General features: G+C 35.1%; 1 protein-coding gene across 1 annotated transcript in view; it reads right to left on the reverse strand.

Annotated features, from left to right (window-relative positions):
* The window catches only part of LOC105142931 (uncharacterized), a 57,103-nt gene that overhangs the window by 25,739 nt on the left and 18,837 nt on the right, over positions 1-12,527 (reverse strand). The window contains exon 3 of the mRNA XM_011050839.2: positions 11,567-11,612. Within this exon, the coding sequence (XP_011049141.2) occupies positions 11,567-11,612 (46 nt within the window). The remainder of the gene's footprint in view (positions 1-11,566; positions 11,613-12,527) is intronic.

Here is a 12,527-nt window from a genome sequence, read left to right on the forward strand (position 1 = left end):
TCTTTGAATAATCTCTCATTAAACGTATTTTATAAATTATTCGATCTAAGTATTAAGCTAACAAAATAAATTCTGGCTGTTTTAATTACGCGTTTATCTTTTCTTCTTTTCTAATTGTAAGTATAACATAAAAGTAAGATTAAATTCCTAATCGCTACATCTTTAGCGAATTAGAATTTAGATATCACTCTTTTTTCATATTTACTGATCTGAGAGACCGAAATCGGTATCAGAAGTTCACATTTTTTAAAGGTTACGTAAGAATGTTCATTCTTGTTTTCGTAAAAAAATGCGTATGTGTATGTGTGCGGGTATTTCCTTCAACCTGCCGAACGGAAACCGAGAATTGCTTGTACGACGAACATGAGAGTACCTGATTCACCGGAAACGTGCGTAGGGGGTTGCTCTCGTGTTCGCGTTCTCGATTCACAAAGACGGAATACGTCCGACGCACAGAAGTGTATATGGCAGGTTCCATTATTTTCGGTCGGCGAAATCGGGAACGTGTCTACGATTCGCGCGATTGCGTATTCAATGTATTCAGAACATCCGCTGGCATGCACAAGTCTTCCTCTTTCTTCTTTATTTTCTTCTTACAAATGCGGCTTTTTAATGAACGGAACTGCGCGTTCTCTTTTGCTCGAGTAAACTGGAAAACGTCCGTTCGTTTCATTAATACAATAAAATTGCGCATTGTTTTTACATAATAATTCATTTTCAAATCATGTCTAAGTCGTGGAACATCATTCATGGAATCTTTTTAGAAATAAATTTAAAAATATAGGATCCTTGAGTTTTGGAAGTTATCTGGTGTCTGTTTTTCTTCACTGCTGGTAGTAATTGTATTTTTTCTTTTCATGCATATATTTTCATTAAGACGCATGTTGAATCCCAAAAAGTTAACATTAATTTAAAAATAATAGATTTCTTGAAGAATTTTAAATATTTTTGTTAGCAAAACCCTTTAAATTTAAGATTTTTAAATATACAGACTGACATTTTGTTATTTAATCGCATTTCATATAATTAACTCTTCCACACTCTAATTCTTTATTTGCGAGAGAGATGATTTTAAAACAGATCGATTATCATAAAAATTAAGAGTAAGAATTTTGGAGCTTATCTCCACAATGTTCAACATATTAAATAAATAAACGCATAACGTTTTGTTAAGTAAAGATTAATTATCCGCGGTAACTCCTGTGCATTCGACGCATTCAAAAACGCTGATTGCATCGAAGAACTACACAAATTGCTGTAATTCCCTCATTTATATATTCCCAATACTTTCCCATGCGGCTGCGGAAATAACAGAGTATGTAAACGTTACTGTGCGTGCGTACATGAAGCTACCAGGAATTATGCGACGTGCAGGAGCCAATGCACCATGCATCGCCGCCTACCACCAACATTGCCTCGTCAGTTGCCGGGGGAGATCTCTACCGGACACACTGACGTCGACACTCTTCACCCCGATAGAAAGATCTTCCCCACAAGGCCCAACCTTGTGGGGCCCATCAGCTGAGAACGCCCGAAGGACCAATTGGCCCTCACAAGAAAGCCGACGGTCTTTTGATCACGTTCTCCCTATACTGAATTTCGGTTACTCTTGACTCGGCGCCGCTCCTGTTCCAAAATGTTTTTCAAGATAAAGGCTTTATTGATAAACTTGAAGTAACAGTTTCCTGTTACCCGAAGACCATTATATTAGCAGTTTATTTTTTTTTGTACAACAATGACTTTGAAATAATGTGTTGTAGCTCAGAAAAAAACCAGTCAGGTCGAAGTTTCGATAAGTTCTAGAAAATCAATGAAATTCCGAAACTACGAATCGATTTTCAAGTCAATGTCAAAAATTTCAAAACAGTTCTTATTTAATTTAACAGATTTTCGAGCGTGGAAAAAATCATATCAAAAATGGAAGAAAATAAATAGAAAATAGATGGAGATCATAATTATATTAGTTTTTTCAAAAAATAATTATTTAACAGAAAAAAAACGCTGGCGCATTTATTCGTCTAGCAGTTTTTAATAAAAAAAAAACAACAGAGTTATAGTTTTTCCCCTTCATTCACATTCTTTTGTCTTGTTTTCTTGAATTAGTCCTCAACAAGTTCTACAACTTCTTTTAATCTTTTCACACTAGAACCAGTATATCGAGTCGAAAGAATAAAATTACTTTAGAATATTATAATATTTAAACTTGTTATTCTACATTCATTTGTTAATACAATTTTGCAAATCTTTTGATGCTGTATATTAATATTATAAATGAGATATCAATCATTGCACCAGCCATTATCCTGATATCAAATATTGTTTTAGATTTAAAAGAATCTGTAGTATAAAGCTCCATAAAAAATTCAATAAGCGCAATCTTAAGTTCATTTTATAATTCATATCGCATTTAGAGTAAAAATTTATATATTTCATATTTTAATGTATGTATATATCAATGTAGGTATGTATCAATGTAGGTATTCACATATGTGTATTCTGATTCTGAAAATTATAAAAAAAAACAGAAATAATAACGGATATGATTGGAAGATTATTCCTGTTTTGATATAATAGAATATTATAAAAAAGGAACATTATTTAATAGAACAAAAAATGATTAGAGAAGATAATCTTACACATCAGGCATAGGAAATGATAACAATACATACAAAATCTTATTGTTATAGGAAAAATCCTGCAACCTTCAAATGACAACAAACATCCGTTTCAGAAGTATCATTGCTATTCTTTCTAACAGTTTACAAATTGAGTGTCATTTGGATTTGAAAAATTCTTTTTGTCATGGAAACTTGGTTATTATATTTTGATAGTTTAAAAGATTCCACATAATTTAACACTATTATTTTAACAGTAAAAAATTTTTTTCTTTTAAAAATAATAAAATTCTAAAAATGTATGCATCATAACTCATATAAAATATTTATTTTACTATTTTTTACATTTATATTTACTTTGTATCTCTAGTTTACCAAATGTTTTATGAATGTAAGTGCGCTGTATTTAATGACAACTTCTGTCATATGTATATAATTCATTATTGCTCTTTATGGTGGATTTCATGATAGATGATTAAATTTTTACTGGGGCCGAACCATGGGAACCGAACGGTTAACTTGAACGTGTCGGTATGTGGGCAGAGATCTTTCTGCACTCTCACGAAAAAGAGAATGTACGTAGATGTAAACGACATTGTATTGGGCCGAAGGCTCTTGGCAAATTGCAGGCTCGTCGGCACGATACTAACCGCCAAAAATCTCAACGTGCCTTAGTTCGTCATTAAGCGTGAAAATATCTTTAAGTATTCATCGGAACAGAGAAATAGTTTTAACTTTACCATATTTTTTTATTTGAATTCATTTGAATTGAAATTTCGAATTCTTTTTATTTATAATATAAATTTTAAAAGTACGATAATTATTATATTAGCCTAGGAAAATCACTTTTTTTTCAGATAAAATTGCTATAAAAGATTTATTACGATAATTATTGTATAGTTATTGCCCCAAATTTTATCTGATCGTTTATCATAAATATATGGATATATGGATGTAAATTTGGAGATTTTGTAATCATGTAATTGCAATTCGTAATAAATGAAATTAATTTTTAAATATATATGTATTGTAGTTTTATATTAAACTAAAAACTTAAATTATTTATGTATAAAGTGCCAAAATTATAATACAGACGAATTGTTAGACAGCCAACCGACGGATTCACAAAAAATCAAAAATATAGTCTGGGATATATGACGTTCTACATACAACCGCCATAATAACCGGTAATTAACTGCTTGGCTACCGTGAAAGAGAAGGCCACGCGGCCTTGGCGAATGATGGGCGTATCCTCTAATCATTGAGAAAAATTTTTTTCCCGGATAAAAAAGTATTGACCGATGCGATTTATCTGTTACTACGACGGGACGGGCTCTTGCGGGCGGAGCCCCGTTTTCCCGCCAAAACCTAATCAGCTGACATCACAGCTGACGCTTATAAAGACCCAAGGACGGGCAAACTCCGGCCATTTTTAAAACGCCTATTTAAAAAGTATACCAGGTAACGACGACGGCTTTTACCCTTGTTTCTCTATTTCTTTGACCGGTTTATCCCTCGGGGTGTTATACACGTATATATACCCTGTATATATACCCTATACACATGCACATATTGTGGCAAATGGTTTAAGGGTCCCACGTGAAAACTACACATACAATTACAAGGAACCATGGTTTCATCTGGTAAACTCGTCGTCTCACGGTTCATCTTCTGTTGAGTGTGCTCGTCGAGCTGTGTGTGTGTGGCTCTAAGAAGTTTGAGAAAAAGAACAGAAACGAAACTTGGGACGGTCAAAACTTCGGGAAATCTCTCGTAAAAACCTCATTCCGTTTCTACAATATAAACGGCGAGGCGAAAAGACCGACCGGTGTCAAAAATGGAGAAGATTTAAAATCAGAATACTCAATTCCGAACTTTTTCAAGTTTTGGATAGACCGGCGGATCGCATGGTATTTCCGTATAATAAAAGCCTTCGTCTCCGTAAGTGTTGATCCCGTTGCGACGCCGAGGTTTCGAATTCTCCAGGTGACGGAAGTGTCATTTTGCAAACGGAACGCGCGGGAACCATAACATATAATCCATACAAATATGGATTTATACATTTAAACGTATAGTAGAGCGTCATTTTTACACAGAAAACTAATCACACACTCATATATATTGAAGTCACTTTTTATACACTTGGATTTGCAATGTATGATTCTGGACCATTTTTCAACCCCTTCAAATTCAAGAGAACTGTTTTAAGAGAGAAAATAATTACTTCCTGTTTGTAAGAGAGCATCTTGCAAATAACATGGCTTTTATAAGACTTTAAAGTCATAGAAGCTGAATCTGTAGCGCTAAGAAACCACATGCGCGTAAGAAAAATACAGACGTACGCGGAGAAGAAAGTCGGTTATTTGATCCTGAGAAAAATGCTTGCTCCTGGAACTAAATGTCAACCTGCTTACTCAAGCGTAAGAAGCTCCGACTAAGAAAGCTTGTTCTGGAGGCTGGCACAATGTTTTCCAACCGAGAGTTCCCTCCCATTTTTTCCCCACACGCGAAAAATAGAAGACCTCTTTGAAGATCTTACCGCTCGGATATTTTTCTACTTAAAATGGTATAATTATTACATATAATTATTATATAAAGGCACACATAATGACTTAAGACACTTTAATGATATTGCAATTTCGCGAGTATTACGCGCCAATTAATCTAAAAAATATTTCTGTTTTTAATTAAAAGCAGAGTTGGCAAAGACTAATGCTCTTTTTTTGTTTGATAAAACATGTTTTTTTTAATGTTTTTAATATTTCAAATATATTAGGTGTTGGAATTAATTCGTAGCGTTTTACAAGTGATGGGAAGTACTTTCATTAATGTATTTTTTAATGCTCATGTGAAATAAATAACATTCTTTCATTAAAAAACGCTACGAATTAATTCCAACACCTAATACTTTAAACAGTATTATAAAAAAAACATGTTTAAAACATTAAAAACAACAATTAAGCATTAAACTACAACTTTAATTTTTGAAAGTATCAGGAGATGATGAAGGCCGAGCAAGCAAATGCGAGACAGAACTATTTTTGTTCTGAAAAGGTCATTTCATTTTTTTTTTACCTGAAAATTAAAGTTTTCTATTGGATATTTTCCTATAATTACCTTACAGTCCGGTTAACTTTAGACAAATCAGCAGCTAGCTAGAGGCGTACACATAATAATATTTTTAATGTTTTTAATGATTCAAATGTGCTTTAAACAGTATTAAAAACATGTTTAAAACATTAAAAACAACAATTAAGCATTAAACTACAACTTTAATTTTTGAAAGTATCAGGAGATGATGAAGGCCGAGCAAGCAAATGCGAGACAGAACTATTTTTGTTCTGAAAAGGTCATTTCATTTTTTTTTTTACCTGAAAGTTAAAGTTTTCTATTGGATATTTTCCTATGACTACCTTACACTCCGGTTAACTTTAGACAAATCAGCAGCTAGAGGCGTACACATAATAAGTACGCATAACATACAGAACCAATAACCGTGCAAAACTAACAATAACAGGTATCACACAGAGAGCGGGAAAGGACGAATACCACAAGTCCCTCTCTCTTTCTCTCTCTTTCTTTCTGAAGTTCTCACTCGATGGGGTCCTGCGGTAGATCTGAGTTAGAGGCAAGCGAGCCCTACACCAGACACAGGAGGCAGTACGAATACTATGGATGCACAGGTACCACAGAAAGTAGCCACCTTCTTCCCACCTACCTGAGAGCCAAGACATTGGTGTTCGCCCTCTTACAAAATCAGTCGATCGGTCTAGATCACTAGATCGAGAAAGGATCTATACCGCCGCAAGAGAAAGATGGATGATAAGGGAAGAAAGAAGAAGGAAGGAGTGGGAATGCGATCTGCCGAGAGGGCAGAAAAACGCGCGGCAACTTTTGCGATTCATCGTATTTGTAATAATGCACCACCATTGAGCCTAACGTTCCGCCAGGAACGTGCTGCGAAAAAATGTCTTTCAGAAATCTTCTTTTGGATATCTTTGAAAGTACTTTGTATTTGTTGTATCGATAAAGGTGCGATCCTAATACAGGTCTCTCGTGTAGGAGGTATAATAAAATTGGGTCCTTCGGAACATGAGACACGTTATCGTGTGTTTGTATGTGTTGCGGACATATAGACATAAAGGCGGCGCCTGAATTCCCGCGCTTCTCTCATGTGAACTTCAAGAAATCAACGGTTTTGGCGAATCGTTTATGGATTAAATAATTCACGAATTACATTATCATTTTTTTACATATAATTTACATAAATGATGCAATAATGTTTCGATTTGGAAAACAAGCAAAAGGAAGTCATTTAAATTTAATATATCATTTATAATATACTCGCTAATTTTTTTATTTGTTCTCTTTATTTTCTTTATTACATTTCTTTTGATTTTCTCATTTCATTAACTCTTTAAGTATTCTATACTCCGAAGAAAAGAAAAGGAAGCTATACTCCTCCTCGAGGAGACATTTTACTTTTCTTATCAATATTTCTATTGACCAGAAAAATAAAATGTGTCTATTTTGCAGCTACCATTGTTGAAAATAGAAAATGTTGGAAAGAAAAAACGCAAAGTCCATAAAATAAAATTCGACAAAGTCGTCGAAGAGGATGAGCTCAAAAGAACAGACAGAGGGGGGGGGGGGAAAGAGAGAAAAATGGGAAGGACGGATGTATTGGTGCACCGATGGCGATTAACTCAGGAAGAGTCCCTGCGACGCCGAAACTGGTTCCCATACCGGAACGTCTTGGCGGGAAACGTCGGCCAATGGTAAGCGTCGTCGTTCCTCGCCGTTTGGAATGCCGTTCGGCGAAGATTCAACGCTTCTGGGAACCGTGAGACGTAGAAGAAGAGCATTTGCATTCGCCGCGAGATACGCGCAATAAATTTCCCGCGCCGCGAGATACTGGGATCCGATATTTGGGAGAATCCGAGTGTTCAAGTCTCCGCGGCTTTTCGACTTTTCGCCCTCTCTTTGTGGCTTATCGACGACATCCCGTCCGAGATGTCAACGTGAGTAATAGAAAGATAACGAGGACAATGACCAGACCACAACAAAGTAGCAACGAAGGGGCTTTCTTAAAGATTTAATTAAAGGGTTTATACGGGTTCTTGCGGATTAAGCAGAAAAGCAATATAAATTTTTTTTCCTTTAATAGTAATATCTTTTTTAACTCCCAGTATAGTTTTTCTTCAATTCATGAAGACGATTTTTTTAAATGAGATAAAAACTTAAAGACTTTAAAATTTTCACGAAATATGATTCTTGATACATATACTGCGGTTTCTTCAAAGCGAATATCTTCGCACGAATACCGTTGAAGTTGGCATCCCTGCAGACGATACCAGTTTCTTCCCGCGCTTTCAAGAGGATGGTATCACAAAGAAATGAAAGATGTTTCCTGAAAATTATAAAACTCTTCCCTAGGTCCCTGATTGTATGTAAAAAAAATTCTGGCTGTAAGCTTCAATATAAGCTTCATATGGCAATTACTTTCTCGCAGTTAATTGTTCAATTGACTGCAATTATTTGACAACAATTTATTTGACAAACATTCTTACAAAGCAAAATTAATTTCGAAGCAAAATTATAAAATTATAAAATCCTAAATTTTTATAGCATTTATTTTAAATAATAAAATTAATTTTAAAAAAAATCACTCATAAAATGTATGCTTAAAAATAAACTTTAAAAAGCAGGAATTTACTTTCTTTCGTGTTGTAGTTTTTATACGGCACTGTAACGTTAACTATTTACAAATGAGCTAATTACAGAGCGTTGCAAATTTTTATCTTGATGTTCTCATAAATTGACTGACTTTTCTGTTTCGTTTTCTCTCTGCTAGTTAACCGACCCGGTCGTTTACATCTCAATCTTCTCCGATTTCAGATTAGCTCGCAAACATCGTAATCAGCTCTACATCGCGAGTTTTTTCACGATAGAACTTCCTGGGAAGGGCGCAGTTTAAACATGTTGGTTATCATAATACCAAGATAAAGTTTAAAGCTCGGCTCCTCTTTAATGTTGGCGACAAAAATGGCGCTCGTAGAATCAGCTGCTTCCTCGCGCGCAGTTCAGTTGGAAACGAATACAATACGCGATACTGTTCGATAAAAAAAATATATAGCCTAAAATTCGATATCAGCCTAAAATTCTAAATAAATCACAATATCTAAATAAAATCCAATATTCGATATTAACACTTTCTATTCAAAACCAAGAAGAATTCATTTTTTACTTATAACTTGTACCTAGTCTATTAAATAAGATATTTTTATCTTTTTTCTGATTCTTAATAATCATTAATAAAACTGTTATTTAAACTGGTCCTAATTCTGGAAAGTTATTCTTTTCATTCTATTCTACTTAAATTAAAATGATGAAATATTAGATGTTTATACAAATATTTCTCAATTAGCAACCAAGAAGATAAAGAAAAGCACAAAAGGAAACCTCTACTCTATGATAGTTACATTTATAAAGCATGATGTTTTAGAATAATTTGATGTTAATTAGCAATAAATATTGTAATTTACGTCACTGATACTATTGTATTGTAGACGACATAAGTAATGTTAACTGGAAAAAAAATCAAATTGTACTCCGAATACCATGACTATTCGGATGACTATCGTGACTATTTGAATTCCAGCATCTAACCATTAAGATTTTGACCGTTAGATTATAACCATTCGAAATACTGCGTCGTAGAACACGTTCTACTACGTTCTACAAAGTAGACTTTCAAAGTAGACTTTCGGTCGTATACTTCTCTTCATACCAAGATAAATAGAGGCGGTAGAATGTAGAAGAGAAGGAGGAACATGGGACCAGTTGCGGGAGTAGACGAGAGGGTAGATGGTTGGGACCATCAAGAAAGGCCCTTAAAGAAACGAAGCATACCAAGAGGAAATAAATTCTTCGCCCAGCAACAAAGAAAACCGATGCTTATCCATCTTCTTTCTTAATTACGATATCTTTTCACGTTTCCCACAACAAAACCACAAAAACTTCACACATTAACTTCAATGCATTTCTACGGAACATTTTGATTTGTAAGCGATAAATCGCCAAATCGGCGAATAAAAATTAATTTATTTTGTTGTTTTCAATCGACTTACGACATAATCAATCTATAGACATATCTTAAACATATACTTTTGCGAATGCACGACATGCATGATCATTTCATTAGTTACACACTAAGAACAAAGAGAATAGGGATGTAATGGTTCCCAAGGAATATCGAATTTTTTTCCCATCAACGTTTCAGGTATCCTATGTCATTTTACACTCTTCGATCCTATCGAAAACCTAACACCTGTAATTAAATCTGCAGGACCACCCAAAGAACGAAAAGTATACTTGAAGTCTTTGACGTCATTAAATGTAAATATTTAGAACTTCTCGTAGTTCTAGCAAATTATTCTTTTCATACTCTCATTTGAGACGTTAAAGTTATGAAGTAATAAATTGTTTAGGCGAATATGTCTAAAAAAATTTTGAAAAGTCAATAACTGTAATAAATAATCTCCCTTGCGCACTTTGTCTTTTTAAACTAATTTCCAAATCTTGAAGACATAAAAAAAGACTCATCACTTAAATCACTTTGAATTTTGTCTCATACTTTGAGCGTTACAATTATTAGCACGACTACAATATTTTCATCTATGATACGAATGACTTTTTATTTCGCAGAAAGCTACATGAAGAAAACGTATGTGATAGTCTTAGATCGTGGGATAAAATAAAACATTTCCTCTTTTATAGTGGAGAAACGTAAAACACCGGCAGGAAGCTGAAGTGCGGGAGGCGTAAAGGCTTAGCGACAAGGGCGCTGTCATTTCCCGCCAGTCTCGGATTAAAAAGAGATGGTAGAAGGAGAAAGAAGAAGAATCATGCCGTAGGCGAAGGCCGGGACTAGGTCCGAGCTTGGACTTAAGTTTAGATGGATGTATAATAACCTACCATACGAAAACGACGATACCGACGACGAGACCGTCTAAAGAGAGAAAAGGCTCTCAGTGAAACGCGATGAATGAATCGCGAGCATGAATGGAGCCCTCGGTGGCGGTGTAACGAACGGAAAAGCTAGGGTCAATTCTCACGCAACTGACGAACTATACAGAACGCGTTCCTACGAATTAATAAACGCGCGACTATTCCTAATCGTGTCTAAGAAAAGCCGTTCACTTTGAAACGCCGGTCAGATATCGTGGCACGTTTCGAAAGTATCTACGAACGACGTGTATCGAATAGAGGGTGAACGCTTAAAGACAGCGCAACAGCTGTGATAATAACTTGCGCAGGTTTACAGTAAATAATGCCATCGTCGCAAACACTTGTTCCAAGTGTATTCTTTCTGTTTCAAAGGAGGATGTGTTAAGTTATCAGCAAATTTTTCGAGCAATTAACGAAGAGTAATTGTTTGATTTCGAATTCTAGTTTCCAATAACGAACATGTTTATCAAATGTTTAAGTACTAACAATATAGTTTTTTGTTGCTTAATTCTTAAAACATTTTGATGTCTTGTCAACACTTTTATTGTCTTCAATAATGATTTCTTCCATGTTTCCCCATAAAAAGTGATATATTATTCGTTCCATTTAAATAATTCTTAATACGATATCAAAACTTTTTCATTTTAGCTAAAAAATTCCTAATTTAATATCCTCCTTTTAATACTTTAGTTTGTCTTCTAACATCTTTATTTTATAATCAAGAAATTGGCAATCAAGAGAATTTCGGCTCCATATAAGGCAAAAAAGTTGTAATTAAAATTAAGGTCACGATTTAGTACTTTATATATTCTTACGGCATTTAAAAGTAATCATAAATTATGTCTTAATTTAAATAACACAGCATGACGTACGAATGAAAGAATGAACATTATATGCACAACATATTGAAAATTAATAGACGAAGATTAATATAGACTTACCCTTCGTTTCTCTGATCACTCACGCGATGAGAAGTACCGAAGATACCTGAAACCAAAGACAGAAAGACATTAGGCAAATCGTATTCCGCAACAGCACAGTTGCCTGTCATCGAAGTGAATTTTATAGGAAGATCGTGGTCTTTCAGAAGAGATAACAATAAACATAAAAATCACGTCTCGCGCGTTGCAGAAATATCGGCGCCATCGGCGGAGATTCGCACGCACAAAAGACTGGACCAGTAAGATTGCCAGAACACGTGTTCTCTTTCATAGGACCGCACATGGAACTGTATGCATCCCATTTCCCCATTCTCGCGAATCTCCTAACCGCATGCAAGATGCGAACTGGACGCGGATGTGGGTCATCTTGTAGACGCCGCCATGAAATCACGCGCGATCTCGCGGTCGCTCGTTCGTTTATTTGCTCGAGTGGTTGTTCTTTATTAGTTAGGGCTTTCGTTCCGATAACAATTGGTCCTGCCAAATATATCTATAGTGCCGCGAGCGAAGAGATAATAATCAGGAATTATCATGCTGCCCGGCATTATCATCGTCGCTATCGTAGAACTGCTAACACCATCTGCAACTCGCCATTCAACCCGAATCACAATCTCAGCGGAGTCCAATCCCACATGACAAGTGCACCCCAGGTATCCCGAAATCCGAGAAACATGACAGAGGTCGCACGTGCGTGCCATGTGGGACACGCGTCGAGAAAAATCGTTTTGCCTACGGACATTGTATTTTGAAATGATTGAATTGCCCTTCATCCCCGACATTCTCATTGAATAGATGTCACAAACAAACAAAGTGTTTGTCATTCCAAAGAACAATTCAGTATTTTTATACGTTTCCACAGTAAAATTGATTAAGAATTTTTATTTATCAAAGATGTTACAATAATCTCCATGAGATACTTGGGACGCGCAAATTCGTTTATTTGCATTGATTAACTCTCATT

This window comes from Acromyrmex echinatior, chromosome 16, assembly GCF_024713525.1.
Source record: "Acromyrmex echinatior isolate Ae372 chromosome 16, ASM2471352v2, whole genome shotgun sequence".
In the NCBI taxonomy this organism is placed as follows: Eukaryota; Metazoa; Arthropoda; class Insecta; order Hymenoptera; family Formicidae; genus Acromyrmex; species Acromyrmex echinatior.